We start from the raw sequence: 21,381 nt of genomic DNA, 5'->3' as shown, positions 1-21,381 counted from the left end.
CACTAATCCAAGATGCCTACTGTCATTTTGGGACATGCAAGATTTTGTGATCTGCTGGGAATTGAAATTCATCACCTGTACGCAGTAGTGTGTCATCCGCACATGCACATCTTCAGTCCAAAGAGCATTATCACTCTGTGATGACATGCAGCCTTTCCTTCCCTGAAAAGACCAGTGCACAAAAAGGTTTGGAGTATGGTCTACACATGCAATGGTCATACTAAGTGGCAAGCAATAGCTTCGGTCCTGCTTCCTGAGAGAGCCCTCCCCAAAGTCTGTTATCTTCCTGGTGGGACTCCTACTTTGTAGGGATGTCTGGCATAAAAGCCTTCCAACAAATATGGAGCATGACAATTGAAAGCAGGTTCTCATGATTGTTCTTCTGAATCAAACCACTTCCAATTCAACAAGTATTTCAATTTTCTTCTACAATTCTTACATCCAAGATCTTCTGCACCTCAAATTCATTTTCCAAGTTCAACTGAACTAGCAAGGGATGTGAAGCAAAACTTTTTTTTTTTTTAACAGAAAAAGGTTTTAACCAAAGATACACGAAAACCTGATGGATTTTTATAGACTAGGGTAATTTCACTTTTACACTAACTGGATTCACAATTTCTTAAATCACAAACGAGCACACAAACTTAGGTTATAATTTAGAAGATTTCTTTAAATGCACTCCACTGTCTCATCTACAATAAACTGAGGTGCCAGACGTCTCTTACTATAAGCATATAACTCATAAGCACCTTAAGCTTTTTCCAAAGTTTTATGTGCAGACTTCTGAATGTCAATTAACTCACAGAAGGAACTGAGGTAATCATATACTGATCCAGAGGAAATATACAATCATGTTGGTCATAAATATAAAAGGATGATATTCCAAAAGATAAGTGCTATGTGTTAGTGTAAGTTAAACCCATCTACTACAACTTCTTTCTCCAATGCTACTCTTGTATCAAAGCTTGATATTTCCAATACTATTTAGCACAATGATTCAATCTTTCAGTTCCTCCATTTGAGGATGATAACTAGTAGATACTATCCTTGTACTGTAGACTTCTCACTGTCCCAATTTAAGAATTTCGATTTTTTCCCAACCACTTCTCCATGATTCGCTTTGTGCACCTCTATTTACATGTTCTCTCTATTTCTCCCAAATACATTTCTCTCTGTGCCCCTCAATTTCTGTCCACTTTCAGTCCCCATTTTAGTGTTCTAATTTAGCATTTGTAATCCTTATTGCACTTAGCCATATAGTTCCTCCTCATGTCGCTATATGAAACAAGCAAGTCCACCCATGATACAGGCACCTCCCTAGCCTCTATCTGAAAACTGCTTTTAAGTTCTTGAGGGTGTACAAGAGGACTTCACTTCCATGCTAACCCCCCTTTGTCGACCACCAACGCACAAATCAACATGGTCCAAGTCAACAACAGTCAAAGGCCCCTCTTTATTAGTTGGGCAAAGTATAATTCCCCAATGGATTTCTGCTCTGCCTAATCATGAATGGCTCAATGTTTTCACACCTGGTTTTACCGGGTGCAGGAACACAGGACCTGAATTTACTGCATGGAAAAAAACAGCCTGTAAAATTGCTTTAGGCTATGGCTGCAATTGCAGGCAGGCCTCGTTCCTTGGCTCCATCCAAGATTATCCAGCAAGGAAGGAGCATGCAATGCTCCCCCTGAGAGGACCCTTCTTCCTGCTTCCTCCCCAGCTACCTCCCTACAGCCCGCGCTGCACAGAAGAGCCTACTCCCATCTACCACTTGCTCGGTTCAGGGGTCAAGTTGGAGTGCTAAGCCCCATAGAATTGGTGATTAGGTGCAGATACATGGCTGGTAAATCAGATCAGCACAGTTATTCTCCAACGCATCAGGTTTAATTTGGATTTGCACAGTACAGGCAGGGTATTACTGCACATACCAACAATTGTAGGTCTAAGAGGGAGTGACCAAGGAATGTGACTAGAAAAAGTAACGCTTAGACGAAAGAAGATATTTGGTTCATATTCGCTACCTGAGTCTCACATCGGAGGATTTCTTTTAAGTGTACTGGTAGGCCATCCCTATGCCGTGGGCCCGATTCACAAACAGCCTCTGCAGTTGTGGCGGTCTCCGCACTCGTGGCGGAATCTCCGCACTGAGAAACTGCAGTGTGTGGACTCTGCTACGATTGCACAGGCCCTTTGTGAATCAGGCCCTTTATACTCAGAGGGTCAGTATGTTACTTCCCTTGCATTCCAGACCTAAACAAAGAGTCACAGAGGGGCAGGCCTGTCTACAAAAATCCCCACTGACATAACATCTAATAGGTGGGAAAGCTTCTCGTCTTTGACCGCAGAGGTAGAGTGCATAGAAGGATGAACCAACTCATGAAACAAATGAAAATCCAAACAAAGTTTTGACCAAAAGGGAAGGGGAAAGCTTTAGAAGAAAAGCACGTAAACAAGGCCCGAAACACAGTGTCCCATAATCCCAAAGTCTACCAGCCAAAGGACACACACTTCTAAATCAACATCTCCAGTGCTTGCAAAGGTTCAAACAGAGATGCTTAAAGAAGCCACAGTATTGTGGCGCATCCATATCTGAATTGAGAAGCATGAACACAGAAGTGGGAAACAATCATCTCTATAAAAGCCAAAAAGTTTCAGCCATATGGGGCGAAAACTAGAATAAGGGGAAAAGGCATGTGGCTGCCAAATGAACTTTCAGTGCAGAAAGTGCAAAACGCAGATTTAAGCAATACCTGAGGAAATCCAGAATATTTTTGGAAACCCTCAAAAGTATATTGAGTTCACTTGAGGCACACCAGTTACCAAAAGACAGGCAATAGTTAGCTTAGTATCTCAGCGTTGAAGGATGGAGAGTGCTGAATAGTTGAGAACATTTCTGGCAAAATACCAGTCCTCAGAAAGATGTGCTGCAGGGCTGCCAGACTGGCAGGCACAGATGCCATAAAATCTGGAATATGATCAGTAGCCACATGAACAGAGAGGGCGGGATTAGGAAGGAAACCCATTCCAGGGATACCACTGATCCAGAATAAAAGAAGAAACCCAAACATAGTCAAGAATGGACCCACTACAGTAACTCTTACACCCTCTCTTCACATCTTAAATACCACCTCAGAAACCAAAGGGAAAGCAAACAGAAGTCCCTGCCTCGAGGGGAAATGGAGGGTAACTATTCCTCATGCAAGGGAATTCACGAAACACAAAAATACTTTAGAAGGAAAGTATTCTGTTGAGGGGCATAAAGCTGAGCCTCTGCCAGATCAGCATGAACAATGCCCCACTGAAGAAAACCACTTAGAGCACTAGTAAACCATTGCCCCATCTGTCAATTTAAACATTCTCCAAACTGGGGATATAAACTCTATCTAGGGAGATAATATGGAAAATGGACTGCCACCGAAAGAACAAGACACTCAACAAAATTGATCAGGCTCTGAGCATGTGCTCCTTGACAAGTTTTACAGTCCTCCAAATCTTAATTAGCCCATACTAGACACAGCTGTCTCTCTAAGTTTACAGACAATCGTTGAAGAGAATGGAAGGTTTCTAGCTTTTTAAAATTGTGTTTTACATTGCAACTGGGCTGATTCAGTCCTGGATTAATGATTACAGAGGACTCAGACTTCAAGAATGTGTTTCAAATCTTGCTGCTGCCATCTGTTCTTTGGAACACTAGTTGCATCATGTCACGGATGACTACCTTGGATAACTTTCTAGATGCCAGCTACCATATTATGAATAAACCCAAGCCCTAATCTACTGGAGCCACATTTTAAATCCCAAAAGTACAGGGCCATCTGAGTAATGACATACAAGACTAGAAGCTTCAGATACAGACAGGTACCAAGAGGTATGAAGATAAAGATTGCTTTTTCCGACTAGATTTGAACCCACCGATGAGCAGGAGTGAAGGACCTGCCAAAAATTAACCAAGATGATTCAGAAGCTTCTGGGAGTGAAGCAGAGAAAGACTCTTTACACAACAGGTCTTGAACTTAAAATGTGGAACATGATCTTTGAGAAAAGAGAAGAATAGTCATTTATCCTGATGAGTAAGAAAGAAAGGAGGGGCATGGAGCAACCAGTCGTCAAATATAACAAATAACTTCTCTCATCTCACTGTACCAGTGAATCAAACAGCTTTGTGAACTTGTTTTTTCCAACTTCAACACAAACAGAGGGACTGCCACTGAAATCACTGATGAAATGGCTGTGAAGCTGGCGTCTTGCAGACTGATCCAAGTAAAAAACCATCCACAATACAGATTAGGAATAACAGATCGAATAATCTTCATCTAGACTGGAATACAAATTCACATATTTGGTAGCACTCCTCGGGCCTACAACAGGGTCTTATCTCCCAAAGAAACCTTCAAGACTGAGACTAGGAAGAGATGGAGAAAACATTTTGCAATTCACCTGACAGAAAACTCTATGATGAGCTATTTCTGCAGGAGATCATGAAACACTAATAGAAAGCCCCCACACTTTTTGAAGAGTCATCAGCATTTTTGGATTCAAGTGCAGTGTAATTTCCAAATTTCTAGAGTGAGGGGGCATTGACTGAATAAACATGCTGGCTTGACCCTATTGATCTGAAATAAATTCTACCCAGATGCCAAAAACTGTTGCTCAAGCTTAAAACTTCACAACAACCCCAGTGTAATCAGGATTGCACTGTAGACACCATAGTGATGGATGCCCTCTTTTTCAAGAAGAATCCAATGTTCATCTTGTAGCATCATTTATTGGCGCTCTGGAGATCCTGTTTATCACTGAGGTAGCAATACGTTTGCGAAAACTTTAGAGGTTCCCCTTGAATGGACAGACTCTGCTAACTTGTGACTCTTAGCTGACTTTTCCATCTTTCTTCAAATCGGATACTAAGCTTGCTGTCATAATAAGGTCAGGCACAGAACTAACTTCCCAGTGGACTTCAACGGAGGCCACTTAGTTGCTTTGTAGTGTGGACTCAGACAGAGGGAGGTACTAATCTGGTGGAATTATAGATCCCAAACATCCCATCCAAATAAATACTAATGTTCTATTAAAGGGGAGGAGGTGTCCAAGAATATTGAGTCTGTGAAAGAGATAAGCACAGCAACTCTTATGTGCGGATCAGTATGTTTCCAGCCTAGGAGTGTGATCATGAAAGCCATGGAATCTGTGTGCCGCAAAAGGGAAATATGAGCAATGACTGCTGCACCCATTCCCCAAAAAGTGAAGGGCAAACAAGGAAAAAACAGTTTATTTAAAGGAGACGGATCTATTCAAATCAACAGGTAGTGAGGAAGGCTGACATTCAAGATCCCAACCTCACAAAAGGTGTACATACAAACACTGTCCAAGAGCACGCTGAATCGCCTACAGTTATGAAGACAAATATTTCAGCCATGCAGGGTTAAGCAGGATCTATTTAAAAAGGTTTTAAGGCACAGGGGCTTTTCTCCAGGCCTTATACAACAATAGAAGGAGCAGTGGAAAACAACACTGAGATGACCGCAGCAATTCTGAAGAAGTTCACCACTTTTTAGCTTTGTGCAGCTAAGAGTGTTTATTACTTAGGGGTTAAAATGAAGAAGCTGGAGAATACTACGTAGAATCTCAACATCAGAGCCTCGAAGCTCCCATCAGAGGAAGATGCTGAAAATGTCTTGATTTTTGTGGAGGGCTTTATATATTTACAGAAGCTGGGCAACCAGGACACGAAAAGTCAACTATGACTGCACTGCTGATGAAACCAATCTTCTGGTCCTGACAGCACCAGATTGCAGATCTATCCTAATTAATGGCTTGGGGCCATAAAACACAAGTTGTGAAAGCCACAAGATTTGTCTGTTCCAACACATAATCCAGCTCACAAAGGATAAGGGAACTATATGGGAAATAAAGAAAGGTACATTTTTCTTCTCAAATGGATGAGGTCCAGCAGTGTGAAAACTCTCCAAGGCAGAAGCAATCACAAGAGGTTACCAAGTGTAAATGTTACGGCCACCAACCCAACAATGCTGATACTCAAAAGAACAAAGCATCACAAAATCTGAGGATCCCTTAAACCCTGTCTGGGATAGTGCAGAGGTGGCAGTAGACAAGTTTAATTTGCCGACTTTCCAGGTCAGCCCTGACCCCATGCTCCTTCTACTTCTCCTAACTCCTTCCTTTACCTAGGACAGCAGTTATAGAGTATGGAAAAAGTACGTTTTACCAGTGGGTACGGTGTCAGTATAGAAGAGATTTGTGTCAGAGTATTTAAAATAAAAGATGTTGCATGGGTAATTATGCTACCTTGGCTGTGGCTTGTTTGGATGTAATATTCTTCTACACAACTGTTGAACAAAAAGATTACATGCAAAAATAGCAAGCAGCTACGGTTAAGCATTGCATAGCCTTTCTCTATGAATATTTTCCTGTTTTTTTATGGTTTCTCTTTTTGTGTGTGTTCTCCCTTGTCCTGTTCATGGTGTTATAGTTACTCATAAAGTGCATGTCTACCATTGGCATGACCTTTTGGAAATGCCTGGTCCTCTTCTCAGACAGACCACAGTTTCTTACCCAGTGCTATCTCACTAAAAGACCATCTGGCCTAGAAATTCACAGTACTGGAAAAGGCACAGCATTAGGCATAGACAGGGCCACTGGAATTATGCCGCAGGTACGGACAAATTATGCGTCTGGTTTGAGTAAATAATGGGGCATAAAAAGGCACATTTTGCGGTGTAATGTATTACATTTTATGATAGTATTACTTCATTATTTTGTCATTTTTAAACTTAACACTGCCTAGGCATTGGTTGCACCTTATTACTACCAGTTTAACACCCAAGTTTAGCAAAAAAAAAAAAAAAAAGAATGGTGACCAGTTAACCTTTGCATAGGGCCTTCCACTGCGCAGCAACACATGTTGCTGCGTTTTTTTGTAATTTTCAAACCATTTGAGCTAGAAACTATTTTTGTTTTGTGAAAATCAGCATATTATGTGGCAGATGATGGATTAGGTGGCAAATGCGGCAAATGTATAATTAGGCGAAATTGAGCTGCAACACAATTGCATAATTCCAGTGGCCCTGGGTATAAACAGCAAATTCACAAGTGGTCGCAAGTCCATTAATGTAAATACTGAAATGGTTTTACAAACACAATAGTGTGACCTGGCAGGAGAAATATTGCCTGTGGTAAGTCCACCACTGGCTGGATTACTGCATCCGTTGTTAAATGACACATTTTACATTAGCACCCATACCTCACTCAAGCGCCAGGTCTGGTCTCTGCAAGACAGAGCTACACATGCACTAGAAAATGCTAGTGCAGAATACAAAGAGCAAGAGAACCTATACTGGGCCTCTGTGCCCTGCACCGTACACTCAAAAGAACATACCACACCATCAGCAGAGTATCTGCTCAGTGTGGCGATACCTCTAAGTCCTTAAAACACACATTCAAATACAGTGACTGCTGGCAGACGTGGTGCTGCTGGCTAGTATCTCGATTTATTATAACTAAACAAATACAAGAGCAACCCAGAATGTCCACGTGAACCTGGGTATAATTATCACAAAATACATATCCCCATGAAACTCATTTACAATCAATTTAAATATTATAGCAGAAAAATATTGCTACTGGTTAACTCATGCAAACAATTCTTAGATGAAGGTGAAAATCATCTGTCTAGAATCTTAAAAAAAAAAAAAAAACACAGAATACAGTACCAACACATGAAAAACGTGTTTTTAATGTTTTGAAAGCTGCATCCGCGTATAATGGTGAATCATTTTTATAAACAAACTTAACAATAAACAAAGAGTGATAGTTGAAACAAGTGACCCCCCAAGTGAGAAAAGAGACACCACACCATAAAGCAACAAAAAAAATAATCACTTATCGTTCTGTGATCTTTGGGGTATCTCACAAAGATAGCCTCTTATTAAGTTATGAAGTATGCCTGTCAATACATTGATTGACAATTCAAAACATAATCAAAGAGGTATTGTCCGATTAACATGTCGGCGGCGTTTCAACCCTCAGGCTGGATTCTAGGGTCTCATCATGACAAAAAATGACCTGGGGAACTGTCAAGGAAAAGACCATCAGTAAGGAGTGTGCTATAATGTTTAGAAACAAAAAGGGGTATATTTAAAATAATATATGTACTGGTGAAAGGTTGGACTTATAAAGAAAGCTTCAGCTGGATGTCAGATTGGTATCTGGAAAAAGGGGGCTAAATTCATTGAAAAGCTAACATTAAAATTAGTATTTGTGGGAGCAAGTTATAGTAAGGCATAACTCACCACTGTCTGACCCAGAATGGTGATTTTGTCACCTAAAAAAAAAATGAAAAACATTCATGAGCCTGTGGAAACTAAATGAATGACAACTTGTGGAGAAAAAATAATATTTTTTACCCTAATAAAAAAGCTGGATAGACAGGCAGCATCTTCCTACAGTGGGGATTGCTGTATTTTCTTAATTCTGAAGTTTAGATACAAGGGAAAGTCAGACCTGACTCTCCTTCTATAAATAGCCTCTGGAGACAAGCCTCACTTTGTCGCTAGCCCCAGGGCAAAAACGCAATTAGAAAAAGCTGTGGACAAGTTCAAGAGAAATATATTATACTTTGGGCTAGTTTGGATTAGGTAATATAAACAATAATTGAATGTGAATTGGAACAGATGTATATGTGAGGTGAATGTAATCTATTAGAAATAAATACTGAGAGGAAATAAAAAAGGGGGGAAAAAAAGGTCGAATAGAGAATCGAACCTAGTACCTCAGCCTTAATAGGTAATGGAAATGCCATAGAGCCACATATGTCATGGAACTGGATTCAGTGGAGTTTTTTTTTTAAGGATTCTAGACAGATAACTTTCGTCTTCATTTACACATTTTTTGCATGAGTTAACCAGTAGCAAGAGTTTTCTGCTATAATATTTGAATTAATTGTAAATGAGTTTCACGTGGATACGGATTTTGTGCTACTCGATTTACTATAAACCATCATCTGTACAGACCAATGTCAGTATGCGAAAAACCCAAAGCCTTAATGCACATAGCTGCTCAAGCAACAGGTTTTATTTCTCCTGGACCATCATGGTCCAAATAGCAAATTGTCCAGACATTCCTTTTCAATTATGATACATTATCAAGTTATATTGTTCTACAAAAAGCATATGCTTTTAGAAAAAAATATCAAGTTCAGTCTACAAAATATTTTTTAAGGGCACCATTCACAAAGAAGCACTAAATCTCTGGTAGAGCTGGTTAGCCCAACACTGCAGAGAAAAATACTCTTTGACCGATTCCTAGAATCTCCAGCTGCACATGTAAATTCCTACACTTTTCAGAACTTGCACACAGGTAAACGCTACAAACATGAATTTCTGGTGAGGCACTGTTATTTTCATCCCTCTTCATACCTGAAACGTTGCACGGCTGGATTAGGAAAGCAGAGAGATTCAAAAAAGATATTACTTTTTTTATGAAAAACTATTTCTTCATGGAAGGCCTTTCATTCCCTCACACCCACTGTAAAGGTGGGGAACACTGGTGCACTTTCCCACCTTTCACTTACACTGCTCATTCGGGTCAGAGTTTGGAAATGCAGACAAGTGTTGGATAGGCACTGAAAACGTGTGAATGCAAACAGTTACAACTTTGTGAGTCTGCAACTCACTTAAACTGCATTTTCCTAAGCATCCTCTGAACATTCCCTTGGGACCACCGTACACAATTTCTCTTTTAGAAGCCATTTATAAATGCAGAAAATCAAAAGGCATAGCAGAATGACTGCATTTATACCTTACGCCTTCGCAATTGAAATTGGCTGAGTGAATCACACGTCAATTTTGTATGCAGCGTCTCAGACGTTTCCATGAGTAAGCGTGACTGACTCACAGGAAAAAGCTTTGTGAATCGAACAATGCCTTAAACAAGTTATCTATTAAAACTCGTGCTCGATTTCAGAGAATTCATATTCTGTTTATGTTTGGAACAGATTTAAGATACTTAGGGGGTTATTTCAACTTTGGAAGAGGTGTTAATCCGTCCCAAAAGTGACGGTAAAGTGACGGATCTACCACCAGCCGTATTACGAGTCCATTATATCCTATGGAACTCGTAATACGGCTGGTGGTATATCCGTCACTTTACCGTCACTTTTGGGACGGATTAACACCTCCTCCAAAGTTGTAATAACCCCCTTAAAGTTCCTAATTGTATTTGCAGGATATTACCTAGATGTTATTGTTAAGTAGGACTTTCCACTGAAAATGCATTTCAATTAAGCCAGTAACTTTGGTGGCGTTCGACGAATCTGCATGAAACTTTCCAAAATATATATTAATTTTATTTGGATACAGGATACCACGTTTCTTCTAAATCTGTCTAGCAGAAGACAAAAAACAGAGAGACAGAAAACAAACTTTTCCTCTTTTAGGGCCATATGTACGAACACATTTTCCCATAGACACAGAATGGGTAAAACCCTTTGATACATCTGGCCCTTAGTTCCCATACACAACTGTTAATGAAGCAACAGGAAAAGCAGCAGAGTAAAATGACATCAAACCTGGTAACAAAATAGTATTTTATTCGCTGAAGTGTTTTTGCCTGGTTCGCTGTAGTTTAGTAGTTCAAGAAATGTATGTTACACAAGTGCTTTTTATGGATATCAAATTGAGCGGATTCCCATTTTTGTCATTGGGTTTGCAGCCCCCATGGCTACGTCCGTAGTGCCCAGCGCAGCCACTGAGATCCAAAAACACATCATTGAGGGCCACAAAATGGAGTCAAAGGGGTCCTGAACACTTAGTGGTTCATTGACCTAGTGAAAGGTAAAAGGTTCCCTCCCAGAATGCTCCCAAAAAAAGGTTTAGTGCAGTGGGGGTTGGGTGTCCACGCTAGGTTGTGGGCTGGGCCTAGCCAAAGAGGCCCTATGGTCACCCCCGTTGCGCACGGCAGAACTAAAGGTCAAAATGAAGTTATATTTAGCTTTGGTTATAACACCTTAATGAATGCTTAAAAACCCTTAGAAATTCACTTAAAAGCACACACAGGCGACAGATAGCAGTGTATGAGTCATTTAGGCTCTCTGCAATCGCTGCAGTTTATAAGTTAAGAACCCTCCCTATCTCCAAGGCCGGAGGAAGAGGGGACCCACTTCCTGGTGGGACTTGCAGTTGAGGGTCTGGCCACTGACACCATGAGATGTGAGCTGGGTGTGAATAGAGGCAGGAAGGCAGGGAGAATGACCTGTGGGTGCACCCATCAAGACCGCCTGTACGCTAGTGATGGGCACACAGACAGGAGAGACTGCTGAGACCCAATAAGCGCAGGGCAAAGGGGATGTCTAACAGTAACTGGATTAAGCTGGGCAGCCTTGGAGCACAAAGGGACAACTGAGCTAGGATCCTGCACATTTGTAAGGCCATGCATGAGGGCATCCTTGGACCTCCATTACCTCGGAGAGGATGCAAAGCTGGCTGAGGGAGACACAGCAACCCATCCCTTCGATCAGAGTGTGAGGCACCCTCCCCACCAAGCCCTGCTATAACACACAAGACTATAGGTCCAGATCTTGCCTCTTGGAACACAGCTTGAGATCAATACCGCAGACATCATAGGAGGCCGCTGGCAGTAGATATCAATACATCACCATTCACAAATGACTACCTAACTCCATTGATCCAAACACTCTGAAAGCTACTGCCACCACTTGCATTGAGCAGTCTTGGCTGTATGGATTATATATCAGGATTGATGCTTCTGCTAGTTCTCAAAGCCACGGAAGTGTCCACCCTCTAGACATTAATTAGACTCAGAGATATGATTGGATACTAGCGCTCCTTATGGTAAGACTTAGTAGGGGTACTTCATTATACAATGACCCTGCAATGTCTTCACTTAAACCAAACTATATTCTGATTTTAAAAGCCTCCATTGGCAGTATACTTTCGACATACCAGAAGTAACACAGCAGACTGACAATAATTGAGCTTTCTAAATACCAGAGGTAACATAGCAGACTGACAATAATTTCGCTTTGATGGATGCCCTAGCACATAAACACAGGCACCATGCAGTATAATAACCCTTCGGCCACAGATTGGGCAGGAAACAGGGTCAAACGAGAAGTGAGCATCAAAGACATGCTGGAACACAGCATTGCTAAGTAAAATGAGGGAAACAGATCCGCTGACCAAATAGAAGTTAAGCATGAAATGGTTGGCATCATGGCATCAAATGACTCTGAAGTGATCAGCATATGCTATATGCAACAATTCTTCCTTGACATCAAAGCAGAGACTGGCTTCACTCAAGACTAATTGAGTCAAAGTTGAAAGAGAGAAACAGGGGTGTGAGTGACTTAGGAAACTGGGTCCACTCGTTAGAACATACAACGGACAAGGGGACAATACAGCAGTCTAGACTTTTTGGAAGGAAGTAGACATAAATGGAGGCAGAAGTGCATCCATGCACGTAAGCTGAGCCAAAGGCACGCCCGACTGTGCTGTTTTGTGCCTGGACTTCTCAGAGTGCCCGTATCCCTGGATCTCTGCCAACCTTTCCAGAGGTAAGGCTGAGCTTCTCCACTCCCATCCTCCTTAAACTTAACACTGGCCTGCCCTCGCTCCTTGTACACAAATGCACTTTCTCTTGCCCTCACTGGCACTTCATATGTTCTCTTTCCACCTCTTAGCCCTGCGCCTCAGACTCCAAGGATTACTGGTCTTGCAAATTTGCTTTCCCCCGTCTTAGTTACACACACTTTTCCTACAAATATTATATCAGTGTCTCTTTAAAATGGCTCGTTATTAATGCCTGCTCTCTAGACAAACATGCTGTGGACCGCTGGAAAATAAATGTTTCAAATACCAAAGCACTGCATTTCCTAACAAAAACCTGGCTTAACCCTATCTCTGTCCGGGACATAGCCACTGCAATGCCTTCTGACTACAACATAATCAAACAGGATAGAATTCATAAACTTGGAGGTGGAGAGTCTTTTATTTACACCTCCACCCTCAATTAGTCCGTTATTTCAGGAGAGGTCAATTAATGGGCTGATTTCCTTACTTTCAAAATTAGCTCACCCAATTGCTTGGCCTGGGGAAAGATGTCGTCCACCTGGACCCAGAAATAACTTCACTTACAACTTTAAGGAACTCATTTTACCTCTTGCTCTGACTTTCAATCATTCAAGGTCCTTAAGTATTTCAGTTTTGATCTGGAAGATGGTTCTGATCCAGACTCCATCAACCTCAAAGACGGTCTAAAATTGCTAGGCCTCTCTCAGCATGTTGAAGGAGCCTCTCATCTTTTGGGCTACTTACCTGACCCTATTTTCACCAACTTAACTCACTTTAGGGTACAGCAGCCTCTACCCCTTACATGGACAGATCATTTTTTATAAATCACCTTCAATATCCCCTTCTTTGAACCTAATAATGGGCTGGTACACATTTTTCAAGCATCGTGGTGGAACAGAATCTCATGGGTAGCTGGAACTCACAGCTTAACAAATTCCTTCTGCTTCTTTCCATCAAACTGTCTACCATCACCTCTACGCTGAACACTTGGCTTATAAATACAGCTAATATCCTTACATCATTAACGACATACTTCACATCACAGTGTAGCTCCCATGCTTGTTTGTACAGAGAGGACCTCAGGCAGCCTAAACACCACTGCTGCTGTAGCTCACATAACATTTATGATAAATGCACCTTTAAGACTGCTCCATAATTATCATTATCACATAAGACAGACCAGCTCCTCTCCGTGACTTCCCAGATCCAAGAAAGTGCCAATTACACTAAAGTAATGTTCACCAATGTAAAGAAATGTAACACTTCCTTTCCCTCTTCCCACCTCATCACCCCATCACAACACCTCCACTCTGACTTCTAAGATAAGATCGAGGGGAGTATCTTAATTTCTCCTAATAACCTGCTTTAGACCTCCTTAGTATGTCCTTTTCTATATCTTCAAGGGAGGCCATGCCCGGCCTAACTCTTCTTGCAATGGAGGAGGTCACGAGGACAATGCATTTTGGTCACAAGGACCATGCAATTTGGCTCCCTTGTTGACCCCTGCATGCACTTCATCTTTTCTCTTGGTCATGAACTTTTTGGCCTCATACTCAGCACCCTTTTTTAACCTTGTGCCGTCGACTATCGTTTAAGCCATTGAATGGAAACATGCACTGTTCTTGCCATTAAAAAGCCTTTTGCTAATCCTATGACCTTATCCAGCTACAGACCTATCTGCCTTCTTTTTTATACAACTAAAATTATGGAAAAACTAGTCTTCCAGCAACTTACCAGGTACCTCGAGTCTCACCTTCTGCTCAATCTCACACGATCTGTCTGTCATACCACGGTCTGCCTGTTCTGTATGTTACCTGTTGTCATCACTATTTTCCAATTAGCAGGTGCCAGGTACTCTGCGTACTTTATTTTAGCATGCTCTACAGAGTGTTTCATGTAAAAGGCGTGCTATGCACTTTAGTCTGTGTGCACTGTAAACAAGTCCTGCACACCTTTGCCTCAAAGCTGGGGACTTGAATCCTCTCGGGAATCCTGTCCCTCCGAGATGACTTTCTACAACCTTGAACCTGGTCGTTTAGCCCTCTCTATCCTTGGTGACGAATGATGATGTCTCTTTGGGGATCAGCACCAGGTGTTTGCAGCTTACACTGATGGTACAACATAGAGTGCAGGCCCAGACCACTGTTTTCAAAACTCATTATGTAGAGGTTATGCAGGTTAGTTGATACATTTAAGATTGTGATGTGAATGCCTTAGAGCCACGACTTTATGGTCCCAGCTGAACAATATGAAGAATGAGTTGGACGATTAAAAACAACAAAAAATGAATAATAAAATAAACACACACAAAACAAAACAGGCCCCAATAAAGAGAGAATCAGGTAAAAATTCACCTCAGTGGGCACTATACCCACATGCAAAAGCTATGCATTAAGCAGCTGCAGAAGGAGTTTCTGGTCCCGCCACCAACGGCTGGCCCACAAGCTGGCGTGAGAAGATATCAGGACGTAAAGGTAGATGTGTTAACTGCTATTGAAGCAGTTTTAAGTTTTGCCACTAGTCATAAGTTACCCACAAGGCTGATAGCGAGGAGGCGGCAACATAGGTGCAACACTATTAATATAGTCTGAAAGTGTACCGTAAGTGAAAATGCACGATTTTCTTCTAATTAATTTAACAAGGTGGGATTATGGCCATGAAAGTGAGAACATTTCGATGCTATTCAAATTTACCTCTTGAAGTCAAGCTTGATACCTTTACTGGTTTGCAGAACTTCATTTAGCCACTCAAGCAATGTGATGTCACTGTCAGTCTGAGGAGGATGCGCCATGATTGGTTCCTCACTCCCGGATCCCTGCCCTCGAAGAAGGACATCTGCTTCTATCATGTGTGCAGCACCTGTTGGATTAAAGAGCACAACAGAAACCTTCACAACCCAAGCATAGACATTCGAATTTCGTACTGCAAGTGAGAGGCCGGGAAGTAATCTATTGCACCCTTTGAGTCTTTCATTTACTCAAGATAGCAGGTACACATGGCAGAGTCTTAAAGAAATACCTGTATTGTTAGGTATGTGCTTAGAAATATATCCAGTATTGCTATTGCATCTTTTTATTTCAAACAGGAGTACCCACACTGTCACAATCCAAACATGTGGGTACCTCCATTTTCTTACACCTGTGCTTACGAGGTGAGAAAATCGCCCACATACTAGAGGATGGCTCTCCGGAGATGCACTTAAAAAAAAGTAGAAGCTTGCAAGTGAGAAATTGCATGTTCAGAAATGAACCACCAGGGAGCGCACCTACCACACTCGCTATGAGCATACAAGCACTGCTGACATACTTCTAACCGACTAGACTGGCCATTGAAAGCGTGTGATCATACGAGAACTCAGCAGGGCTGCTGCAGCTTTTAACAGGTCACATGGTGCGTGTCCGGAGCAGGGCAGTGCAGATACAGAGATGTTTACGGCACGGACAAAGTGGGCAATTGCCCAAGATCCCTACCTTTGAAGGCCCCCCCTGGTACAGTATTGGAACAGTCGAAATTCCTGCTATAATAATGTTGCTCATAAAAATTTAAAAAAATTACAAAGTTTATTTTTCTAAATTGACAGCCACGGATGCTTAATAGAAACGTATGGCCACATTTATTAAGGGTTTGTGTCAAAGCAACACAAACTCTTGCAAGAGTATTTGGCAGGGGCAACAGCTGATTTCAATAAAACCTCGAGTTCTATGATTTCAGGAGACCTGTCGACTTTGCAAAATAGTGGCTATTAGAGAGGCGTCTTAGAACTAAGGAGTGGGGTGTAAGGTGCTTGGGCGTATACATACTATTACTAGAAATACCCAATTTCGGTACACACAGCTTAGTATGATCATCAGACTTACCTTCCACATAGACTGAACATCATGATGCATATTGATAATCTTCGATGTCCAAGGTGCAATCTTGTAGATGCAGATTTTGCCCAGATGGTTTGGAGCTACTCGATAATAGCTAGCTTCTGTCTGGAGATCCCAGGATGCCCAGATGTGGTTCCTCTGCTTGCTGCGCCATTGGATACAAGCTAGTCTGGCTGATGAAGGGTGATACCCTGAAACTGGACCCAGGATGCTTGAATCCTATATGGAGCAGGGTCAAGACTAATTTGCATATGGCTGGATCCGAACTGGGGTGACGTGGCAAGCAAAGTAATGATGGATTAAACCCAGATCTGTGACTGGAAGTGTGTTTCAAAAGTTTCAACACTCCGCCCATCATTTTATTTTGTGATGCTGCCATGTGCGTGCTAAGTGGCTAGGGTATGCTAGGCATCGGTCCCTTGCTTGCTGTGCCGCTGGATTCAAGTTAGCCTGGCTGATTAAGGGCGATACCCTGAAACTGGTCCCAGGATACTTGAATCCTGTTCCGGGGGGACCTGGCTTGGCAGTTTGGGCTGGACTGCTCTCATAAGGAGCAGGGTCAAGACTGATATGCATATAGCTAGGTCCGAACTGAGGTGACGTGGCAAGCAAACTATTGATGGATTAAACCCAGATCTATGACTGGGGTGAGTGTTTAAAAAGTTTCAACACTCCATCCATCATTTTATTTTGTGATGTTGCTATGTGTGCCCTAAGTGGCTAGGATATGCCCAGATGTGAGTTCCCTGCTTGCTGCGCCACTGGGTTCAAGCTAGCGTGGCTGATGAAGGGTGATACCCTGAAACCGGTCCGAGGATGCTTGAATCCTATTCAGGGACGACCTGGCTTGGCAGTTCGGGCTGGAGTGCTCCCAGAGGGAATAGGGTCAAGACTGATTTGCATATGGCTGGGTCCAAACAGAGGTGACACGGCAAGCAAAATAACGATGGCTTAAACCGAGATCTGTGACTGGCGGTGAGTGTTTGAAAAGTTTCAACACTCTGTCCATCATTTTATGTTGTGATGTTTTATATTATAAGCCCAATAGTTTCAGCGGAGGAGCAGACTCTACATTATCTGGGTGCTTCAGAAATACAGAGCTGCTACTAAGACATGGTGATACAACTGATTACTAACTTAACAATTTACTAAAAAAAAAAACACAAAAGATTTAGACGCAAAATGTGCATGAAGTTTGAATGCACGGTTTTTGATGTAAGTTTAGGTATTTGTTTGAATCTAATCATTCATTACACTTGAAAAAAGGACAGAAATTAAGAGCAGACGAGATAAAAAAGAAGTTGCTGAATGTGTATGCAGCATATTGGATCACAGAAAGATCTTGAAATGTACTGTCTTGAACATTTTAACCCCTTAACAGCCAAGGATGCAACCGTTACATCCTTGGCTGCAGCGCTGAGATGCCAAAGACATAACCATTACTTCCTGGGACCGGCCCTCGGGGAAAGCTTTAGCGCTCCCCCAAGGGCCTCCCTCCACTCCCCCAGGGCAGGGATGTAAGGGGAATTGCTCTGACATTCTCAGAGGGTGCCAGATGCACTGGAAGCCATTTGCTACAGGAATGCCTGCTAGACACCAGGGATTTTTTGTTTTGGTGTGATTTATGGGATTTTATGTACCTGGGAGCAGCGCCTTAGGCAAGGGTCGTTCCCCTTGGGAGGCATACTGATTATTTTGGGGCCGATCTGCCCCCAAGAGGGTCAGAAGCCACTGGAAGCCAGGGATAGTTGAAGTGTGTGTGTTTTTTTTTTTTTGGGGGGGGGGGGGGGGCCCTTGGGCAGTCGGACTATTTTTTTTAGGCCCATCTGCCCCAAAGGGGGGCAGAAGCCACTTAGTTCCAGGGATATTGTTTGTGTTGGGGGGGAGGGGAGGTGGCCTCTTGGGCAAGGGTTGCCCCCCCCAAAGGGGGCAATATATTTTATGTCATTTCTGCCCCGCTTGGGGGAGAAGAACTAGAAGCCAGGGATTGTTTTTTGTGTGGGGGTTGGCCCCTTGGGCAAGGGTCACCCCACCTAAAGGGAGCAAAGCACTGTTGGGCAGTCAGACTATTTTGTTTAGGCCCATCTGCCCCCAAGGGGGGTAGAAACCACTTTGTGCCAGGGATCTTGTGTGTGTGTGTTTTGTGTGGGGGTGGCCCCATGGGCAAGGGTCGCTCCCCAAGGGGGGCCATTATTATTATTTACACCATTTCTGCCCCGCTGGGGGCAGATCAGCCTATTATTTTTAGGCCGATATGCCCCCAAGGGGGGGTAGAAACCACAATGACACCAGGGATTTGTTTAGTTTTTTTTTTTGTGTGTGTGGGGGGAGTGGGGGCGGCCCCTTGGCTTAGGGTCACCCTTCAAAGGGGGCACAGCACTGTAGGTCATATCTGCCCCCCTTGGGTGCAGATCAGTCTATTCTTTTTTCGGTCCATCTGCCCCCTGGTGCCACTAAGACACCAGGGATTTTTTGGTTTTAGTCAATTTCAGTACGGGGGAGCGGCCCCTTGGGCAAAGGCCGCTCCCTATTGGGGGGCAATATGCTTTACGCCATTTCTGCCCCCCTTAGGGGCAGATCGGCCTATTATTTTTAGGTCAATTTGCCCCCAAAGGGGGCCGAAACCACTGTGACACCAGGGATTTGCTTACATTTGTGTTTTTTTTTGTGGGGGCAGCCCCTTGGGTTAGGGTCGCCCCCCCCCCCAAAGGGGACACAGCACTGTAGAGCATTTCTGCCCCCCTCGGGGGCAGATCGGCCTATATTTTTCAGGCCCATCAGCCCCCCAGAGGGGCAGAAGCCACTAAGGCACCAGCGGAAATTTCTAAATGTTTGGTGGCAGGGTGTTTGCTGACTAACAAAGTATTTGCATTTGTGATTATAATGTTTTACTTCTCCTTTTTGTTCTAGTTCAAAGCATTTGTTTCCTTTGCCGTGACTCCTTGCGGTTTTGTCAGTGGCTGACCAGCAGTTTGCCTAGTTGCATATTTTAGGTAAGAAAAAACAACTTACTCCAAATGACTATTGTTGCTGCCATGCATGAATTACATTTTTGAAGTGGTGTACTAAATGCAGGATTGTGTGTGAAATTGTCCTTAGATTAGTACACGATGAAATTTGTGTTGTCTTTTGTGTAATTTTCTTTCCTTTTTTCTTTTTTGTGGGATATCAATGGTGATTGCTGTGGGTGTGCAGAGTAGTTGCTGGTAGTCTAGCTTTTTCAAGCAAGCGAGTGGTATAGTTTTTGAGTTTATAACTCTTACTGATAAAGCCACACTTTGCTTATTACTTATCTTACACAATGCAGGTTGTTGGTGGTGCATTCATCCAGTTACTTTTCGTAGGAAGGATCATGGCTAGCCGTAGGATGACCGCTCAGCAGGTTATCAGTGTGCTTTTTGAGTCGTCTTCTGAACATGATTATAAGACTGAGACTGACTCTGCATCTGAGGCAGAGGAGGAAGTGCAAGACTCTGGAAGTGAATTTCCTGTCAGAAAGGAATCGTCTGATGATGAAGCCACTCCCAGTGCTGATGAAGTGCCTGTTTTAAAGGAGGACACTGATGTGGCAATAGCGCAGCAGCCAGCTGGTGAAAGGCTTCCCATTGGAAGACCTCTACTCTGGGTTGCCCCAAACATGGAGCAGCCACAGTTGCCTGCCTTTGCTGGTCTCCCAGTGTGTAGACTGAATACCGAAAACTTTTTGCCTCTCAATTTCTTTTAGTTGTTTATGGATAATGTATTTTTGGAAGAGATTGTTCAGCAGACTAATTTGCATGTGGAACAGTATTTGAGGGACAACGCTGCCAGACTTAGGCCACACTCTAGAGCTAGTTGGTGGATTCCCACAAATCTGGAAGAGTTGAAAAAGTTCTTGGGTTTACCATTTTTGATGGGGCTGATAAGGAAGCCATCACTGTCTTCATATTTGTCTACTAGTTCCTTGATGGGAACTGCTATATTCCCTGCAACCAGGAGTCGTAACCGGTATGAGCTTCTTCTTCGGATGCTGCATTTTGTTGACAAGCTTTAGCCTTGCCAAGAGATCACCTTGATTCAGACAGTCTTTTTAAAATTAGACCTGTCCTTGATCATTTTGTTGATCGGTTTTCAGAGGTCTATGTTCCAGGCAAAGAAATAAATGTGGATGAGTCTTTGGTCCTGTTCAAGGGTCGCTTGGTTTTTAGGCAGTACATTCCTAGCAAAAAGGCACAGTATGCAATTAAATTGTATATGCTGTCAGAAAGTAGTACAGGATATGTTTATAATTTCCGGGTCTACACGGTAGGGATTCCAGTATTGCCACCCTTGTTGTCCGCCCACTTTCGGAGTTAGCAGTGATGGGCCCTTGAATGGCGCTGTCTGTTGATACAAGTTTTGTAATGCGCATTTCTTTTTTTGTGAAATCTCTTGTTAATAAAATTTGATCTACTGAACCATCACTCACCCTTGTGTCAAATCCAACCAGAATATGTGTTAAAAATAGAAAAAACCTGCTCTGCTGTAATCAGGCATTGCAGCACACCAGTGACATGCTAGGTTTCCCGATGATGAAGCATGCCACCAACTTGGTTGGTGAGGGGTCTTTTTAACATAATCTAAGTGCGTTTCTTTTCACAATTTTAGTGTTTGGAACATCACAGAAGGACGTGGACACATCAAAATGATCTATTACTAAACTACGGTCCCAGGAGCGGCCTTCATCTAGGGAAACCTACCAAACCCAGACATTTTTTAAAACTAGATGCGCAGAGGAATCCAGGGAGGTGTGGCTTGCGTGGATCCCCCCCAAATTTTCTTACACAGACTCATCAGCAAACCTCAAAATTTGCTTAAAAAAAGCATATTTTCTTCATTTTTCTTTGTAGGATCACCACGCCGGCCCTACCACCCAGCGTTCCCCTCAG

The 21,381-nt window shown here is 42.7% G+C and overlaps 1 protein-coding gene across 1 annotated transcript in view; it reads right to left on the bottom strand.

The window, feature by feature from the left end:
- The window catches only part of FAM151B (family with sequence similarity 151 member B), a 363,119-nt gene that overhangs the window by 250,163 nt on the left and 91,575 nt on the right, over positions 1–21,381 (bottom strand). The window contains exon 3 of the mRNA XM_069224485.1: positions 15,296–15,461. Coding sequence (XP_069080586.1) covers positions 15,296–15,461 — 166 coding nt within the window. The remainder of the gene's footprint in view (positions 1–15,295; positions 15,462–21,381) is intronic.

The sequence above is a fragment of the Pleurodeles waltl genome, chromosome 1_1, assembly GCF_031143425.1.
Source record: "Pleurodeles waltl isolate 20211129_DDA chromosome 1_1, aPleWal1.hap1.20221129, whole genome shotgun sequence".
Taxonomy (NCBI): Eukaryota; Metazoa; Chordata; class Amphibia; order Caudata; family Salamandridae; genus Pleurodeles; species Pleurodeles waltl.
The sequence above is the reverse complement of the archived record's forward strand: the minus strand, read 5'-3'. Positions and strand labels throughout refer to the sequence as shown.